Genomic DNA, 20,172 nt, shown 5'->3' on the forward strand with positions numbered 1-20,172 from the left:
AAAAAAATTAATGAAGAAATTAATAAAGTTAAAGATAATTATTTTTGGTATGTTAATACAAGCGAAAATGTGTGTACTTACATACATAAAAGAGGTAAGAAAAATGGCCATATGTGTCACAGAAAAATTAATACTAATCTTAATGGAGATAAACCTAAACCTGATTACCTTTGTACTATACATAGTAAACTTCATGTTCCAAAGAAAAAAAATAAAAAATCTACAAAAAAAATAGAAAATCCTAATTTACCATGCATAATTGTTAATGATGGTGATTTTATACATAAAACTAATAACAAAAGAATAAAAAAAAGAAAATCTAGAAAAATATATATATGCAACAGTGGAAGTTTTAACCTAGAAAATGTACTTAAAGGCACTGCGCCCGTAGAGAGGTATCCATAACTTTTCAAAGTTATGGATTTTCGATAAATTGAAGTTGGGAGATGGGGGAAGCCAGTACCCCAAAGTTTTGAAGGGGGGACAGAAGGGCTGCAAGTGAAAAATTAAAAAATACAAGATATTTTCCAATATATGGGGGTAGACATCTATGTGAAGCATGAAGGTTACAAGTGGAAAAGCAGCAACTTCAAGGCAGCTTCATTCAAAATTGGGGGTGCCACCACAAGCTAATAAAGAAAAAGCTCTTGCCAGATGCAAAGGTCTCGACAGTATATTAGGGGTACCTGTTCAGGGAATGTATACTTTTTATCAAGCAAAGGGGTCACAGGAGGAGAAAAAGCGGTTAAGGGTTGCAATAATATTGATTGGAGTGGGGACACGGATTTCAATCTGGGCGGGTTTTTTCATAGTTGCTGCAGCAGACGTACTCAAGGAGTATGATTTTGCAACATGCTAAGCAATAAAAGAAAAAAGAAAATAAAGAAAAGCCGCTTCTGAAGAGAGTCCGGATAGCATAGTCATCGTTCAACCGTTTATACAAAAGCTGCCGCTATTGACTTATTGTTGAAATGACCTGCTCAAAGGAAGCGGGCACTCCTTCCCCTTTTATATTAAGGGGACACATCAAAAAAGAAAAAGAACATAAAGTAGTCAAGCGATGGGCAACATATATGGAAGCAGCTGCAAATACTTTTATTTTATTCTGTTACAAGAAACATTATGCTGTAGAACAGGGCCAAGAGAGAAGTCCAGCACCTGATATGCAAAGCAGGAAGTAGTACCAAAGTAACGAAGACGCCGCACATTTGCAAAATAGAAGAGCATTTTTATCTGAAAGTAAATGGTAGATGGGGTCATTTTTCATTACCACCACTATTTTTGCCAGGCGATTTTAACGTTAAACTTGCAGAGTTCGTAAGACCTCAAATTTTGAGTTAAAAGTTGGTAATTAGCACATTGACTTTTGCAGCTTTCTTTCTGAATGGTGTAATCGGAAGTTGCCAGTAACGGAATTAGAATGGTTGCGCGTCGCTGATTAACAGAATGTGAGAAAGTGAATTGGATCGAAATGGTGCCGTCTGAAAGGCAATGCGAAGAGACGGCGCATCGATTTGGGAGGAAGAGTGCGTGAAGGAAGAAATGAAAGACAACCTTTTCACGAGGCACCAGTAGAGAGAAATGTTTTGGTTTATCAGAAAAAGGCTACTCAACCTTATGCGCTCACGTAGCCTCGAAAATCAGATACAAATATTTCATTTGATATTTTATTACAGACTCCTTTTCTATAAATAATCTGATGTAAAGACATACCGAATACTTCGTTAATAACAGCACGCGACGCAGAGAAGGACGTTGGGTAGTAACGTATATGGGCACCCGATTGCTCGATGGTGTATTTGTGCTGCCACGATCTTTTGTTTGCTAGCAACATGTGCTCATGCCTAAATTAACAATAATTAAAAGTGATCAGTAACGTTCATACGTAGAAAAAAAACGTTTGGTATTATCATGTGCTTATGTCGCCAAGATGCTTCTTGAGAAAGGATCAATAAATTGGTGGTTAGCAACGTGCGCATACTGCCAAGAAGCTTATATTAATATAAATAAAAAAATAAGTAGTGATGTTGATACCGCTGTTATCATGCGCTCGTGGCGCCAAGATATTTCCTGAGGAACAATCAATAACGTGGTCGAAAACATGCGCGTAGCGCCAATGTGCAAATTAAAATAATAATGAAGTAGTCTGATGCGTCTGCACCGTAACGATGAGTGCTATAATATAGATAAAGAATTGATTGTTAGAAAAAGATATAAAAGAGAGCGAAGAAAGCAACAGACTTATTACACCACCACTGATATTCTTCACGTACCCTTGTTTCCTTGACGATGTCCAACTTGAACGGCGAGTTCATGTTATGCTTTTGTCGAAATTGTCGGGCACATCCGGAGGGATACCGTCGAGTCACTCTGAGAGCGTATACTGATCATGTCAGGGCTGACGAACAGTATAATTTACAGCAGGAATTCAACGGTACGGTAGCAGAGCTTTCACAGAATAGTTTTTACGCTCGTATCAAATGTTGCATTATACTGATCCGCCATATGTAGATCAAACTCTGCCGATGGTGGATGGGGGCGATATGCAGATGGAAGTCGATGATCCACAGCTGCCTGATCATAACGCCGACGTATTTGATGATGGTAATTTTGTTGATGATATTGATTGTGAGTTGCGATGTTGCACTGTGTTGCGCTTTGTTGAACTGACTGTGTGTTCCTTGTTGGAATCTAGTTGTTGAAGCTGCGGCGGATTCCGGTGTAACCTTGCCGTATGAATCATTTGGAGGTGACCAACCAGTAGCGGATCAAGAAAGAGATGACGATGAATTGATGTACCAGGCTGACGACGTCGAATTCGATAATGTAGTCGAAGATGATACAGCAGGTTAGTGGTAGTAATGGTGCTAGAAATAATGTGGAAAAAATATCAGGGTTAATAACTGCTATGCAATAGATGAACCGCCAACAATCCTAGCCGCAACAAACCCGCTCGATTCCGTCCCACAACCATTGATATTCGTCTTCATCTTCATTTGTTTATTCCAACTCCACCACCTATCCGAGCGTGTCGCATCCATGCTGATCACATTCATCATAACCTTGTTCGCCGGCCTTCACATCCTCCCGAAAACACCATTATTCCGTCTACAATTGCTGGGATACGACAAGCTATTGGCTTTAACCGGTTGACACAGGATCTGCGAAAATATGTTGCCTGCAGCAAATGCCACGCCATATATCTGCCGTCACCAACGTTGCACGAGCGATGCACCAAGCCAAGCAGCATAATCGACGGAGATTCTTGTAATACACCTCTATTTAAAACAACCACCAACAACCGTCGCTCCCCTATTAAAGAATATACTTACCATCCCTTACAACAAGCCGTGAAAAGGTTCTTCATGCGTCAAGGTTTCGAGGACAAAATCCTTGGGTGGCGAAATCGTCGGATTCCAAGAGCAGGAGATCTCGGCGATGTGTACGATGGCATGAAATGGGTCAGTCTCCAGGATTCCAACAATACCACCTTTGTTGAAGACCCACGCTCGTTGATGCTGACACTTAACGTCGATTGGCTTGCGCCTTTTGACACCGGTTACTCGTGTGGCGCCATTTACATCACCATCAACAACCTCCCTCGTGCCGACCGCCAAAAAGTTGAGAACGTCATACTTGTAGGTGTTATGCCTGGACCAAGTGAGCCGAAGACCTATGAGATGAACCACTACCTTGAGCCATTAGTCGACGATCTCATTGCTCTGTACGATGGCATTGAAATGAGCACATTCCAAGAACCACAAGGCACACGGATTCGCGCAGCTCTGCTTAACGTTACCTGCGATATACCTGCTGCTCGGAAGGTTGGTGGTTTCACCTCGCATGCCAGTACGCGAGCATGTAGCAAATGCACGCGCGAGTTTGTCGTTTTTCCAGGCACTACAAAGCTGGATTATTCAGGTCACCAAATTCCGTCCTCGGACCTGCGGACAAAGGAGGGTAACCTACGCGACGCGCAGCAATGGCTAGCAGCAACAACACCAAGAGCACGGTACAACGTCGAGCGTGAGACAGGGACGCGCTGGTCGCAGCTCCATCGTCTTCACTACTTTGATCCAGTCTCGTCCGTACTTATTGATGTGATGCACAATTTGTTTCTGGGGACTGCCGCTCGGATGGTGTCTGGATGGAGGACTTTTGGTTATTTCCGTGAAGCTGACTATGAGGTTATGCAAGAGCGCGCTGACGGGATTGTGTTGCCGCCTGGAATGCCTACCCTGAAGCGCAAGATCCAGCGCAAGTTTGGCTTCATGACGGCTGAGGACTGGAAGACATGGACGCTCGTCTACTCCGCATTTGTCCTCAAACCCATCCTCCCTCCTGATCACATGGCGAACTGGATGCTTTTCGTCGCTGCGTGCCGCCACATTGTCCAAACCACGGCCACATATGAGCGTCTCGACCAAGCTCACATTTTATTCGAGCGTTTCATATGTGGTTGTGCAGCATTATACGGTCCTGATTTTGTTACGCCCAACATGCATTTGCACTTGCATTTACGTACCACCATCGAAGACTTCGGGCCGGTCTACGCACATTGGTTGTTCAGCTTCGAGCGATACAACGGTTTCTTGAAGGACGCGTACACGAACCAGAAGGACTCTTTCGAGGTAACCTTCATGAAGCGATTCATCGAGAAGGCCGGTGCTCTTGATTTCGTGACGAACGAGGCTCACCGCTTTGCTCAGCTACCACAACAGCTCAGGATGCTTGTACGAATGGCCGGTCAATATGTATCCTCCCTCGTCTCATACACCAGCAATGACACGCCATTCGACCCGTATGCTTTCGTTCAATTATCCTTAGACACGGATATCGACGTGGATGGTAGCGAGCCGTTGCCCCCTGACACGATCAGTTCCATGACAAGTGGAAAACAACACGGCTGCCAGATGATCGCGTAAACCTGCTCGTCAGCTTCTATCAGCAACATTATGATCAAAATACCGTCATCAGCGCCCAGTCTGGTCAACGACCGATCCATCCTCACACACTCATAGTGCACGACGGGGTGGAAACATTTCGAGCAATCGAGATTTTCGGACAGACTTACCGCTCAGCAACTTCGAGATCTTTGCGTGGGTCCTACATTCAAGCCTTGTTTATTCAGGGTAATGGAGTCGTTGCGTGGACCGGCCAAGTCCAATTTTTTTTCAAGCACAATCTCCTCGTTGATGGCAGACAGAAGACGCACTCATTTGCCTTCGTCCGTTGGTATCGCGCAGCAGCAAGGCAGCAACGCTTCGAAGATGAGGGCCTGGAAGAGTGGTTGAGCAGTTTTATGGCAGAAGGAACTGACTCCATCTTGCCTATCCACCGGATTCACTCGCAGGTGGCCATTGTCAAGTTCGGCTCGCAAAGAATTGCCAATACTGCAAGAGTCATAGTGATACCGCTTGCTAGGAAAGTGTTTTTGTAGAAAAAAATAAAGATTGCGATAAAAAAAAAGAATTTTATTTCGCCCAGTCGGGCAAAGTGTTGAGCACGTCTTGCTCGATCTGGACGTCACTGCCTGGGATCAGGAGTCTGGTGTACTCCCCGTTGGGCCTTCTTGTCCCAGTCGCGGCATCGGCTTTGGACTTCGCGTCCAAATCGTCGAAGAACTCATTGGCCTATGCAAAGTATCGCTATAATATTAGCAACTATTCCGATACTTCACAACACTGGATTTTCGTGAGTATCTTGAATAATGAAATACCGTGCTCGATCTGAAGGCAGGCACCAAACGTCGCAACACTCGTCCTCGTCCTCCCTCTTCATCGTCACTCATCTCCGGCGACATACATTCTCTCCGAAGGAGACGCTCGCATCCAGGGAAGCGCGATTCCAGATCCTCTGCATGGCGCTGGCGTGTGGCAATGCGAGTCTTCAATTTCTATACGTGATTGAGCGTTAATATTTACGTCAGAAAGCACTTGAACATACACTCGCCCTTTGCGCACTAACTTTGTAGACTCGCGAATACCGCCTGATTTCCACACCACGTCGAGCAGCTGTCGCCTCAGTGGTGCGCGACTTGGTGCGTAGCGTATTGAAGTACGCTCTCACTCTGTTGCGAACATCCATGTCGCTGAGCAACCCACTCGTTCTCGGGTTCGAAGCAACGAAGCCCAATACAGCTGTCGTAACTATCTGGTTATCCCGATGTCTGAAGCTGTTCTCGAAATTCCAGCGATCACATTCGGGAAAACTGGCGACGCATGAATGGATAGCCGCCTACCATAGAAATATAACATAGTTAAAAGACAATAATAAGAAGCTTTATTTTCTTTTATTACAGTCACTCTTGCACTGGCATCTCCCTGTGTCACGGAAGAAGACACCGGCTGCTGCTGGCCGTTAGCAACGATTGGTGTAGCAGTTGTATGTTGCTGTTGTTGTATAGCGTCAATGACGCTCGTCAAACCCGTAATTTGATTTTTGACGGTTGTCATCTCGGCTTGGAGCTTCCTGTTGGAATCAAGAACAGAAGCGAGAGACAAGCGATCTTGCGATTCCGCCACGCGCAACTGGTGCTGGGCACGACGGTCGTTGATGATATTACTGGTATTGTTGTTGTTTGAAGAAGACATCTATAACATTAATAGTAAGCAACATTTTATGGACTATAAAGACACTAATGAATGACCAGTATTTACGTTTGCAAAAAAAAAGACAAGAAGAGTATGTGCGGTGAAATAGCAAGGAAGAAAAAAAACACGTCTTTTACAGCATTTATTTATCTGTATCTGTAGGCTGATCTATGTAGCTCCCCTCCTTTATATTGTGCATTTGGCTAGCATAAATGGGGAGTATATAAAGTAGCATTGACTTGAAGTTCATAATTATCCTCTTTCTTTCCATTTTCTTTTCTATTTCTCTTCTCAAACACTCCCGCCGGCAATACAGTGTAAGGTATTTTATCTTATATCTCCTCTCCTACTATCGAATGACTTCCCAACTCGCTTTTAAACAAACATTCACTTTGTTATCTAGAGACACCGCTTACGATTCAAGCGCTGTTGTAGCAAGCCTTGGTAAGTATTTTATATTCTTTTTCTCATATTGCCTAGTCGACATTGCAAACTGCAGCGATCTCATATTATTTGTATACCCCAGCTCTGTAGATCTCATCTCATCCGAGAGTCATCATTGTAAGTACATTCGGGGGTGTTTTTACTTTTGTTATTTCTTTTGAACAAGCACTGCTTTGTTAATAATTGATTGCTTTCTATCCTATACTCTACTTTAGTAGACGATGCTTTGATGTCCTTACCTGCTCTTCTCTACTACGCCGTGCCTTTCTCAAAGCCTTTTATTTTGCTTCCGTTCTCTTTCGTTAGCACTAGAATAGACATAGTTATTCCGTAGTTTTTAATACTGTGATTGCTGCACACCATATCGCGCTATTGTTTTTGAATAAAATCCATCGTTTTTAATACCGCATACATGCTTTCTGCTATTTTATCGCCATCCTGCAAATAATCGTCATAATTTTTGTAATACTGGACCCCATCGTATTTTACGTTGCCCATTGATACTGCAGATGAATATAGAATATTTTAAAATAGTTTTATCGGTGTTGCTCCTGTACGATCCCAAATGAGCGGCAAACAGACAGAATTAAAATTGATCCACATAGACTGCAGGTGCAGCAGACATGCATCCTATTGTGCCTATACCCCCCAAATCCTACTAGAAACTAACTCGAGGTATCCATAACTTCAAACTTATGGATTTTCACGGAAGAAAAGTTGCAAGTAAGGTATCCATAAGTTTAAAAGTTATGGATTTTCTTATGGATTATAGTATATCCACAAGAAAATCCATTACTTCAAACTTATGGATACCTCCCTACGAGCGCAGTGAAATTCTTTAATATTTATATTATTATTATTTAAAAATATACTTAATTTATTGGTATCAAGAACGATTTTGTCATTGTTGAATGTGATTGTGTTGTTCATGTTTAATATTATGAAGTGTTATTTTTATATAATAAAAAAAATTCAATTTTTATTTTTTTAAAATTTTTAAATATATGCATGCCAAGACATACATAATTTAATTTTATGAAAATTATTTTGGTTACACCAACTTATTGTGACTATTCGTCCAACTAGTACCAATAAATCAGAGCATAATCATTATAACCTCAACCGGTCCCCTGAGAATGAAGTTGATCGTGGCCAACTTACTAAACCTTTATATTTGGCAATGTATTCATTCATTTCATCAGGCATGGTCTTCAGCTTCGGTGCTTGATGACTTTTTATTTCTTGGATCTCCTTCTCAGTGAAGACAAGGGCCCAAACATTGTCTTGTGGATCCAAAATGAGCGAGTGAGATAAGCTAAACAAATGCAAAGCAAAGTTAAGATATACCGAGCATAAGGTTATAGCGTAGTAGAAGAAAACACTATCATTACTTACTGTTCATGATTGCATATCGCTGCAACTTTCTCCATTTGCTTTTCGACAATTGTCCCCATACTCAGACGCCACATTCTTTCTTCATCCAATCTTTTGTACATTGCTGTTATCAATTCTTTGTCTTCTGATGAAAGCTTATACGCTTTGCTCTCTGGCGAATCCATTGAGACGGTGTTGGACGTTATTTTTCTGTCTTCGGAACTTGCAGAAGCAAATGCAGAGGCCAGCGCATTCCAATCAGGGTTAGATTGAATGCTTGCTCAGGGGCCCCCTCGTTCTTCAGCATATATCGATGCCCATTGCAACTGATCACCTCATCCAAGATTCGCTCGATCAATTGATCAATCGATATCGATTCCATATACAGTTCAACCATTACATAACAATAGAAATGATCGTTCTACATACCATGTAGTAAATGATCAAGAATTTAGTGGAAAAAATTTAAAATACATATATGTACTTACTGTATCATCTGCAGCAGGATAATAATCATATAAAGAGTCCAACATTACCATGTCATCCAACGGAACAATTTCGGGTGGAGTGTCTCTAGTACGGCAGGCCACACAGGTTCTATACGGTCTAGTATTACCGCTGAAATCCATTCCAGGCTTCTCACTGCAGCATCTCTTGCAAAGATAGTTGTTGTTGTAGTCAAAATTGCCAGCACTAAGTGCTTCAGTGATAGTTGGTAAAGTAGAGTTCGGTTGGTTACGATGTCCAGAGTTCATTCTGCAATTAATAAAAAAAAGAGTTGGAGAAAGAGCAGGGAAGAGGAAGAAAACACCCAAGCCACTTCTTTCCAGGGTCAAAAAAATTCAGACTCCATACACTCTTTCGCGTTTGTTAATCATCTAATGATGGTTCTAGAGCAACTACTTTTCTTTTACTATACACATCATCTTTCTGCTATCTCATACTTTAGGTCAGCTAAATTTTAATTCCTATAGGATCATATATAAATATGGAAAAAGTGATGTTTGTTGGTGTATACATCTGGATGTGTCCAGTTGAGTATTTATCTCAGGTTGATAATGGGTGTTCGCGTTTCTGGTGCGGGACAATGTGAAACCCGAAATTCCTCAACGCGAATTTTCGGCGGCTCCTATGAAAGCGATCTAGGGATAGAACGCCGCACAGAGTTTCATTGAAAGTCTTCCCAACATTTTTTTAAAATCACTGTTGCAGATGCTCTAATGAGCAGTCCGAATGATGGAATATAGTAACGATCGATCAATGCACTAGATTATAGCCACCGCTGCTTATTGTCGTACTTTATAAATTCTTTGTTTGTATATCATAAGTTTGTTGTATACGCGACCTGCTCTGTTCAGACATACTCCCAATAACTGCCGAAGCTGGTTTTCATTCGTGCATCATAAGCTTCTCCAGCGAAGGGGTATTCGCGCTATCAGCTATACATATAGTGTGGATCTAGTACACATTTTGAAAAACTTATTAAACTAGTTACACGCAAAATATACAATCATCTTTACACAGAGTTCTTTCCAAACATCCCTACTTCGCCACATTTGTGCCACTATATTAACTTACTCGGGCCTTCCTCCAAGGACGTACGCTTGGGCTCCACCCTTGAGAAAAGTGTATCAAAGAAAAAATAAAGAACTCTACGCAAACCAAGAGAGGGACGATGATAGACCCCAGTGTTACCCAGCTGCTACCAGGTATCATCTTGATTTACTCGGGCTTTCCTCCAAGGACGTAGGCTTGGGCTCCACCCTTCGAGAAAAAGAAAAGACATAAGGAGATTCATCAGCTAATGCAACTGGATTGAATCTAAAACAGATCTTAAGTGAGACTACGATTTCTGACTTACTGCGATCTTCCTTTCACATAAAACATTTGGAGCGCTCATTGTATCCTAGCAACGAGGCCTAACAGAAAAAGTCCATTAGAGTGAGAAAAATACATTTTAGCGAAACCACTTGCGCATCTGCTATTATGTCAAACCTGTTGCTCACCACGTTCAATACTTGGTAAGGGTTGCTACAATTACGAACCTCCTGTAGAAGGTGGAAAATTGTGTGACGTGGTCCTGTCGGCCCCGCTATTGCCTCTATCTGTCATGGGATCACCCAATCCTCTATTTATTTCGTTTACAGCAATTATCAATAAACAATCTCTTTCTTCCCTGCATTTCTATCTCTTGGCGCCGTTTTCGTCAAGTCGTTTCTCATCGGTTTCACTTCGTATGTGAGGGCAAGAAGGGTTCCTTGGCTCGATAGCCTCGTAATGGTCATTAATGGACGATTATTATAATATAGTTTTGATCTGCTCTTGTACTCCAATATCCCTGTTCTCAGACGTTATCTCTGTTCATTCAGACGTTGTATCTCTGCTCTGCAGTCGTTGTATCTCTGTCCTCCTCCTTCATTGAGGTATGGATTAGTCGTTTATATTTTGCTCCTATCTTTTTTGCTATTATCCCCCTTTATCCCTGATATATGTATCGTTGTATGTAGGCATAGTGTGACAGTCTTTTTAAAGATCTTATTACAATACTCCGCGTTGTGACTTCGCGGATCTCGCGGCCAATTACATCGCGAGATTGGGCAACCAAACAGACCACAATATAAGAATCTCCATGAAACGCCATATGTCTCCATGCATCTCTTGTACTATTGTATTCCTGCAAGCACCGAGACTTGATTTCAAAATAGAGAAAGACAAGTTACTATTCCTTGTTTTTTTTCGCTATATATAAGCCTGGTAGTAAAAAGCTGGAGAATTCGGTAGGCTGGAGGACCCAACAATACAACCGCCATTGCAGTCCATGGATCACGCGGATTCTTTGTCAATTATTACAACGACGAGTACGCCTGACATCGGTCACACGTGTTGTCAAGGGTGCTCTTTACATGCGTGTGTCGCGGGAGACTTTTGTTATTGTCGCATTCATTCATACTAATCTGACCGGTGGTCTCAGCATCCGAAAAGTTGACCATCAGTAAGTCAGTAATATGAGCAAACAAAACGATCCATTAGTGCCATGCAAGAGCAATGTTCGGTTCAGATATTTACATCAGGCTGGACCAACAATGATCCAGACCGACTATATAATTTTGATATACCATCTACGTTTGTATGTGTGATGGGACCAAGTGAGTATGTGAGCTTCATCAATAGGTGTTTGTATTCCAAAAAAGAGAACAAGGAGCACATCAAATTACTGCTCTTGCATATATAAAACCGACTGTTTGAAAACAACTTGTGATTATCTACGTTAGTGCAGGACTATCTGGTCCAGACACGATAGGCTCCATTGCAATCAAATTAGCAACCAATTCGCGCCGTTGCTCCCGTCCTAGAAAAGCCCAAATTGCTATAAGATATAATGAAAGGAAAGATAAATATACAACAACAACAAAATAAATAATATATTATGTTTAAGGAAAGTTGTTGTTATTTTAAACACGTCGTGAAAGGCTTGCCTCCCTCTGCAACCTTCCACCTCTAAATCTCATTGTCGAGTTAGGCTGCGTCCAAGTATTCCTTGCCTAAAGGAGGGGATGCTCATTACCATTCCGCTATTTTCAATTATTTAAATCATTTATATTTTATTTTACAAATTTTTATTCATAATAAATAATATATTTTTGAAATGTATTTTTAAAATGATAAAAATATTTAATAATTTTTTAAAAACTAAATAAATATAAATTATGTATTATATAATAATATATTTAAACATTTTTTTAAAGTATCTAAAACATAAATAAGAATTATAAAATTTTCATATTAAATTTCTAATTATATTTTTTTCTCTATATATAATTTAATATAATATTTTATTGTAATTGTTTATTCATCAAAGGAATAACGAATGAACCAAAAGCAGGTGATAGCCGCTGGGCATGAAATTGTAAGAATAAAGCATCCTTTGGAAATCTTAATACGCTTTATAATTTTTGGCGAACAACAAACTCGCTGCCGATTTTATATACCAAAACACGAAGAACACGGTTGATATTATGTGTGAAGTATTACATAAATCGCCAAATCGAGGCAATAATAGCTTTACTCCACGAATATCACTAAACACCTCAGCTCCTGCGTAAACGTGTGCTTCTGGAGAAAATATATCTTATACATACTACTCCTCCTTAGTTGATATAATTCTAAAATAAAATCATTAGCTTACTCACATCACCAATAATCTATAGAGTTTCAAAAATCAAAAATTTAATTCGACAAACATTTATTTGGGGTGGTTGTGAGTACCTAATAGGTGCCACCATGCCACCGATATATTATTCGTAAAAACAAAGGCTACATATGTCAGAGAAAAGGCAAGTCATTTACTCACAGACAAATCTTTACATTCGTTGTTGGCAGTTAAAGAATGAAGTTTTCCATTTCTACACGCTTGCGCCATTCTTCAGATGCATACTTTTTGAGTATTTCAGCAACAGCGTTGTTTATCAGCTCGCCAACCAACCGCAATACTCTCTCAAAACATTGGATGTGAGTTCTTTTACCACGCTAATGTATCTTATTTATACAGTACTCAACCAGAATAAGAATGTGATCATTTAAAGATTACTTAAAGTCATATCAATCTATTTTCCTTAGAAAGAAAGACATGGAATATACTTCCCACTTTTTCTACGTTGTTACAATATATATCACGCTTATGTAACTATAAACTCGACTGTTCTACCGCTCATAATTGGAGCTCATCCGACAAACGTTTGTTAAGAACAGGCGTAGCATTCCTGATTATACACATTTTTACGTATAGGTATAAGTACAGAACTGACATCTATGACCCTGTCTATCACTAACTAGATTTCATCTTTTATATGAGCCTTTACATGACTTATGACAATCTTTTTTATTATTTATCAGCCTTTACTACAAACACAACTTGCAAGAAGATGCCTCTCGTCATGCTTATCACCATGGAGAGAAGTCATTACAGTCAAGGCGTTGCTAAGTAATCTGTACCATGCTACATAGTTACTAACTGGTTCCTCCGGACCTATGAGTAGATCATCACATCATTAGAACATACCAGAATTCTTCAGAGTATGTACATACATTCTTGTTATGTGACTACAGTACAACATTAAACCATGTAGTAGCAGGCAGCACATCATCTAACTGCTCTTTTAGTGAAGTAAGGAAAAGCTTGGCACGTACTGCTTATAACAAAAGATGCAGTATTTATTGTTGTTTTTGTTCAGTGCTGCAGCACGTATGATGCCGAAGAGTAGCACTATCTCGGTTGGTGCAACGCTAAATAAAAAAAGGCCCTGATTTCTATTCTTAACTAAGGAAGCTCACAACAATTTGTTCAGATGATAGACGACACTTACCTAACTTCTTATTGTATTCTATTATTTAAGAGCTTTAAACTAAATAAGGAAAGATGTGATTGCCAGCTTATCGATCCCACTTGTGCAACATATTCACATTTTGCAGATCCTAGATTTTGCAACTTTTTTGACAGTATTCCCGCTGTTGCAAAAAGCGGGGGTTCACTGTACAAACAAAGATAATCAAGCAAACTTTTAATGAAAATAGTAGCATAAACATAATAAGGAGGTCATATATAGAGAAGAAGTTTGAAGACATACTGGATGAATATATATACAGGCAGTTATATAATAGAGGAGAAGTTTTAAAGACATATGGGATGAAGGTATATACAGGAGGTATGAGGATTAAACGGTAGATTTGGGTTTCTTTGGTGACATGTTTGTGGACGAGCTTCCTGTTGCCTTGCGCTTACTGTTGGTGGGCGTGATACAGGGTGGTATCATGATACTGGAAGGCGAGATGCCAAAAGAAAAATCGATATCGGTGCTGTTGATATTTTTAACAACGTCTCTCAACATCTCTTTCACATTCCAGATGATCTTAAATAGCGCAGCGATACGTGTGACAAAGTTACTTTGTGGAACATCTCATAGTCTGATATTTACAAATTTATTATAAAATTTCGTCTATTTATGATATTTTTTCCAATCCGGAGTTTTAAATTGTGCATATTAAAATAATTTATTTTAAAAACAAAATTGAATTTTTTTTATAATATAAAAAGTGCTCTCAAAATAGTTTGCCTAATTGAATTTCTCCCCATCAACTATATCAACTATGTACAAATTTATGCAATGAACTAGATGTTTTCATGCAATCTGAATTTAATCATTTTATTGAAAAAAACATAATTGAAAAAGTTAATAAAAAAGTTAATAGAAAAATAAAAAATTTATTCTCTACTGATTATTTCCTATATCTTTCGATGCATAATAGCTTTTGTACATATAAATTTGAAAGAGGAAAAAAGAAAGGTACGTTTTGTGGGAAAAAAATAAGAACTAACTTATCTGATAATAAACCTGACTTTCTTTGTTGCTCACATAGTAAAAAACATATACTAAAAAAAAGAAAAAAAATTGAAAAAAAAGATATATAAGTAGATAATATTGCTGAAAATCAAAGATTTAATAAAAAATTGAATAATGAAGAATTATCAAATATAAATATAATAAAAAAAAGAAGAAAAAAAGACTAATGAAATTAATCATTGGAAATCCTTTTCTGTTATGTTTTAATAATATTTTACCTTAATAATATGAAATTATATGTTTAGATGATGTTTTAGAATATATTTATTTACTAAATCCTTTTCATTGAATCTATTAATATGCAACCAACTATTATCTACAGATGGATAATTTTTCCATTTCACAAAAAATATATATTCATTATACTCAATTTTATGGTCAACTATAATTTCTATTTCATATGCTTCATCCTCTATACTTCTAACTTTACTTATATTAATAGCTTTTTCCTTCCCTTTACCTTTACGTCTTCTTTTCTTTTCATTAAACTTAGGAATATCATCTTCACTACTATCATTATTATTACTGTTATTATCTTCAGTAACCTCATTATCAATATTCATATTATCATCAATATCAAAATTTAAAAACTGTTCTTGTACTTTGATCATTTCATCTTTTTTAATGCAGCTTCACTTGAATTACTAATAACAATATCTATTAATTTAGCTTCAAATGGAAATTCAAAGTCATCAGATTCCCATAATTTATGATGTGCTTGTATATTTATATTAAATTTATCACAAAACTTTTTTATATTCTTTAGTAAACAAGCAACCCGAAACTGAAGATTATAAAATTTTATATTATTCATTTTTACTATGGATTTATTATTATTAAATCTATAGTATTTATTACCAATTTCTGAAAACTGGTTTTCAATTTTTGATCTAAAACTACCAAATATGTCATTATAATGTCTTTTATCTGCTGTTAAATTTACATTAATTTCTTTACAGATTGGATATATAAAATTATTTTTAGATAAATCATATCCTTTTTCACTTGAAAGTTCTATCAATTGATTTATAAATAAAGTATATCCACTATCAGTTGCTAATACATCTTGTTTGCTTAATTTGTTATACAGTTTCATATTTAAGAACATAGAGCCATCAGAACTATCAGAACAATAATCACTTTTTGATGTATAAATTATCATATCATTCATATCAGATACAATTTATGTTCGTATACTATTTTTTTTAAATTTATAAGAAAATAATCTTTCACATCTTATATCAGTATTAACATAATTTATTCGCGAATCATGTCCATCAATAATAATTGTAATATGCTTAAATAATAGTGAATTATATCTATATGATGATAAAATATGTAATCTTACTGTTGAAAACATATTTTCTAAAGAATTATTAACTATTTTATTTATTCGTTTGTAATTATCTTCATCCATCCAAAATTTTTTATAATATTTATGATATGTTGCTTGAGGCAAATATTTATTAATTTCTATACCTGATATACCTGATACTAAATGATATAATAGGAATAACCCTTTTTCTATTTCGAAATAAGGTCCAGGATATTCATAATTAGTATATAATATTAATAAAAAAAAGAATACTGATATATATCTAAGTTTATCAACTAGAATTTTTTTAATTTCTTTAATATTTTTAATATGTTTTATTTCTGTACGATGTTTATACTTATGGTTTATAATAGGCCAATTAGATTCTAAAAATTTCTAATTATTAATAATAATTTTATTAACTTCATTATTTATTTTTTGATTTAAATCTTGCTGGTCCATTATACAATTTATCTTTTTTATAAATATAAAATTCAATTTTATAAATAATTAAAAGTAATTTGTAATTATGAGAAATTTTTGTAACTCTTAAAAAATTTGTAACTTTTAAAATTTATGAAATATTACAACTAGGATACATACCCCTTTCACTGCTTGGAAAATATAACCATCGATCAAGAGAGTTGATGCGACATACATAGCCAGCTAGATAATCAAGGATGTGTGCCATCAATGCTGTACCTAGCATACAAAAACCGTTGAGCAAGAGTGTAATCTTACTATACTTTGATCAGTTGAATACTAGCTAGCTAAAAAACTTACCGGCAAGAGTGAACCTACATGTTCGCACCGCTCAGAGTTTTGCTGGTGTTTCCTTCACCATATGATACAACATGTCCTTTAGGACTTTGGGTGTTTTAAACCCGGATTCTGATATCATCTTTGTGCTATTGATATCAGTGTCTTTTCCGGCTTCCGCAGTTCCAAGCTCAACGACGTCAGTGGCAAACAATAAGTCAGTTTTTGAACCAACTTTTCTGCGTTGGCATGGCTCTTGTGCTGCTACTGAACGGTCATTGTTGACTCGGTTGTTCGTGCTCTTGCTTTTCTGCTCCCCGCTATAATAGATATTTATGAGCTGACTGTTCTATATCACCGCCCTCAATGCCCTTCATGCATATAAGCTGAACTTACGAGAAGACATCGATGGTATCATGGTAGAAGCAGCAGTCGATGATGGTCCACACATGTTTCAGTAGATCGGATTCACTACGCTCTTTACCAAGATAATTATAATAAAGCAAGTCGAGTACTTTAGCAATGGACGTGCTCATCTAATGCAAGTATGGTTCTTTCAATCGACTGAACCTGTGTTGGGCATTAACTTCTTCAATTGCCTCTAGTTCGACCTATCAAAAATGTATAGAGCGAAATGAGTCAGCAATCAAGCTCACTTTATAACAGCTGGTTTCTAGCGTTGAGGTGTCCTGCTATTACTTGTCTAGCTGTTAGTTGTTTATTGATTTTGTTATAGTTAATAAGCCTGTCCTAAACAGTATAGCCATTAATGGCCGATACAAGTTTAATCAGAATCATCACTATATTCATCATCACTATATTCATCTTCACTTTCATTTTCATGTGTATATATCTGACTATATCCAATGATTAACTTCTGCATTTGCTCTTGACACATTTGCATAATATCATCCCTATTTGTTTCTTTTGCTTTTATTAAATCAATATAATATCTAAAGTATGAATTGAAAAACCTTTTATACTTATAATTTTCCTTTTCAAGTTTTAAAATAAGTTCATCAATAAAACTACAATCATAAGTATCATTTAATTTATCCATACAGGGCTTACATGCAATCATACACATATATTCACCCTCACCTAATTCACATTCATCGTTATCAGAATCACCCTGTGAGGCATCTGCACCAGAGGTGTTTTCTAACATTGCTTCGGAAATATGAGGATTTGAGGATTGCTGAAAATTTGAATTTTCAGCATATGTTTCTTTTGTCTATGTATTTGAAATATGAGGAATTTCAAATTACTGAGAATTTGAATTTTCGGCAACTATTTCTTTTGGAGGTAATGTATCGGGTTTTTCATAGTAGTTCTCATATTTATGTAATTTTTCCTTTAGTTTTATATTTTCCTTTAATGTTTTCTCTTTACTTTTTTTAATAGAAATAATATCTCTTTTATTATTCGCTTTACTTAAATTATTTTTAGATGAGTCTTTTTGTTTTTTTGATGCTTTACGTTTTATTAATAATTTATTCTTTTTAATATTATAATTTATATCATATTTTTCATAAATTGTTTCTTCAGCAAATTCTTTAATATTTATATTATTATTATTTAAAAATATACTTAATTTATTGGTATCAAGAACGATTTTGTCATTGTTGAATGTGATTATGTTGTTCATGTTTAATATTATGAAGTGTTATTTTTATATAATAAAAAAAATTCAATTTTTATTTTTTTAAAATTTTTAAATATATGCATGCCAAGACATACATAATTTAATTTTATGAAAATTATTTTGGTTACACCAACTTATTGTGACTATTCGTCCAACTAGTACCAATAAATCAGAGCATAATCATTATAACCTCAACCGGTCCCCTGAGAATGAAGTTGATCGTGGCCAACTTACTAAACCTTTATATTTGGCAATGTATTCATTCATTTCATCAGGTATGGTCTTCAGCTTCGGTGCTTGATGACTTTTTATTTCTTGGATCTCCTTCTCAGTGAAGACAAGGGCCCAAACATTGTCTTGTGGATCCAAAATGAGCGAGTGAGATAAGCTAAACAAATGCAAAGCAAAGTTAAGATATACCGAGCATAAGGTTATAGCGTAGTAGAAGAAAACACTATCATTACTTACTGTTCATGATTGCATATCGCTGCAACTTTCTCCATTTGCTTTTCGACAATTGTCCCCATACTCAGACGCCACATTCTTTCTTCATCCAATCTTTTGTACATTGCTGTTATCAATTCTTTGTCTTCTGATGAAAGCTTATACGCTTTGCTCTCTGGCGAATCCATTGAGACGGTGTTGGACGTTATTTTTCTGTCTTCGGAACTTGCAGAAGCAAATGCAGAGGCCAGCGCATTCCAATCAGGGTTAGATTGAATGCTTGCTCAGGGGCCCCCTCGTTCTTCAGCATATATCGATGCCCATTGCAACTGATCACCTCATCCAAGATTCGCTCGATCAATTGATCAATCGATATCGATTCCATATACAGTTCAACCATTATATAACAATAGAAATGATCGTTCTGCATACCATGTAGTAAATGATCAAGAATTTAGTGGAAAAAATTTAAAATACATATATGTACTTACTGTATCATCTGCAGCAGGATAATAATCATATAAAGAGTCCAATATTACCATGTCATCCAACGGAACAATTTCGGGTGGAGTGTCTCTAGTACGGCAGGCCACACAGGTTCTATACGGTCTAGTATTACCACTGAAATCCATTCCAGGCTTCTCACTGCAGCATCTCTTGCAAAGATAGTTGTTGTTGTAGTCAAAATTGCCAGCACTAAGTGCTTCAGTGACAGTTGGTAAAGTAGAGTTCGGTTGGTTACGATGTCTAGAGTTCATTCTGCAATTAATAAAAAAAAGAGTTGGAGAAAGAGCAGGGAAGAGGAAGAAAACACCCAAGCCACTTCTTTCCAGGGTCAAAAAAATTCAGACTCCATACACTCTTTCGCGTTTGTTAATCATCTAATGATGGTTCTAGAGCAACTACTTTTCTTTTACTATACACATCATCTTTCTGCTATCTCATACTTTAGGTCAGCTAAATTTTAATTCCTATAGGATCATATATAAATATGGAAAAAGTGATGTTTGTTGGTGTATACATCTGGATGTGTCCAGTTGAGTATTTATCTCAGGTTGATAATGGGTGTTCGCGTTTCTGGTGCGGGACAATGTGAAACCCGAAATTCCTCAACACGAATTTTTGGCGGCTCCTATGAAAGCGATCTAGGGATAGAACGCCGCACAGAGTTTCATTGAAAGTCTTCCCACATTTTTTTAA

General features: G+C 37.2%; 4 protein-coding genes across 4 annotated transcripts; all 4 read right to left on the reverse strand.

Moving 5' to 3' along the window:
- Nucleotides 1–8,306: 8,306 nt before the first annotated feature.
- Nucleotides 8,307–9,219, reverse strand: BDB00DRAFT_173311 (uncharacterized protein). Its single transcript, XM_053116327.1, has 3 exons — nt 8,900–9,219; nt 8,433–8,832; nt 8,307–8,352 (listed from the first exon to the last, which is right to left on the reverse strand). Exons 1-2 carry the CDS (start codon nt 9,164–9,166, stop codon nt 8,614–8,616), a joined length of 486 nt encoding a protein of 161 aa, XP_052973115.1. The 5' UTR covers nt 9,167–9,219; the 3' UTR covers nt 8,307–8,352; nt 8,433–8,613.
- BDB00DRAFT_775557 (uncharacterized protein) lies at nt 8,429–8,614 on the reverse strand (the record flags this gene model as incomplete). Its single annotated transcript, XM_053120228.1, has 1 exon — nt 8,429–8,614. A coding segment is annotated over one exon (186 nt), but the record flags the coding sequence as incomplete, so codon positions are not given.
- Nucleotides 9,220–16,938: 7,719 nt separating the features above from the next.
- Nucleotides 16,939–19,160, reverse strand: BDB00DRAFT_879228 (uncharacterized protein; the record flags this gene model as incomplete). The annotated part of the gene is made up of 4 exons (XM_053127842.1): nt 16,939–17,203; nt 17,280–17,419; nt 18,763–18,916; nt 18,997–19,160. The coding sequence occupies 4 exons, from the start codon at nt 19,158–19,160 to the stop codon at nt 16,939–16,941; spliced, it is 723 nt and encodes a 240-aa protein (XP_052973117.1).
- Nucleotides 18,847–19,783, reverse strand: BDB00DRAFT_173349 (uncharacterized protein). The gene is made up of 3 exons (XM_053116328.1): nt 19,464–19,783; nt 18,997–19,396; nt 18,847–18,916 (listed from the first exon to the last, which is right to left on the reverse strand). The coding sequence occupies exons 1-2, from the start codon at nt 19,728–19,730 to the stop codon at nt 19,178–19,180; spliced, it is 486 nt and encodes a 161-aa protein (XP_052973118.1). The 5' UTR covers nt 19,731–19,783; the 3' UTR covers nt 18,847–18,916; nt 18,997–19,177.
- Between the last annotated feature and the right edge of the window lie 389 nt (nt 19,784–20,172).

The sequence above is a fragment of the Zychaea mexicana genome, assembly GCF_025766255.1.
Source record: "Zychaea mexicana strain RSA 1403 chromosome Unknown BDB00scaffold_165, whole genome shotgun sequence".
Classification (NCBI taxonomy): domain Eukaryota; kingdom Fungi; phylum Mucoromycota; class Mucoromycetes; order Mucorales; family Lichtheimiaceae; genus Zychaea; species Zychaea mexicana.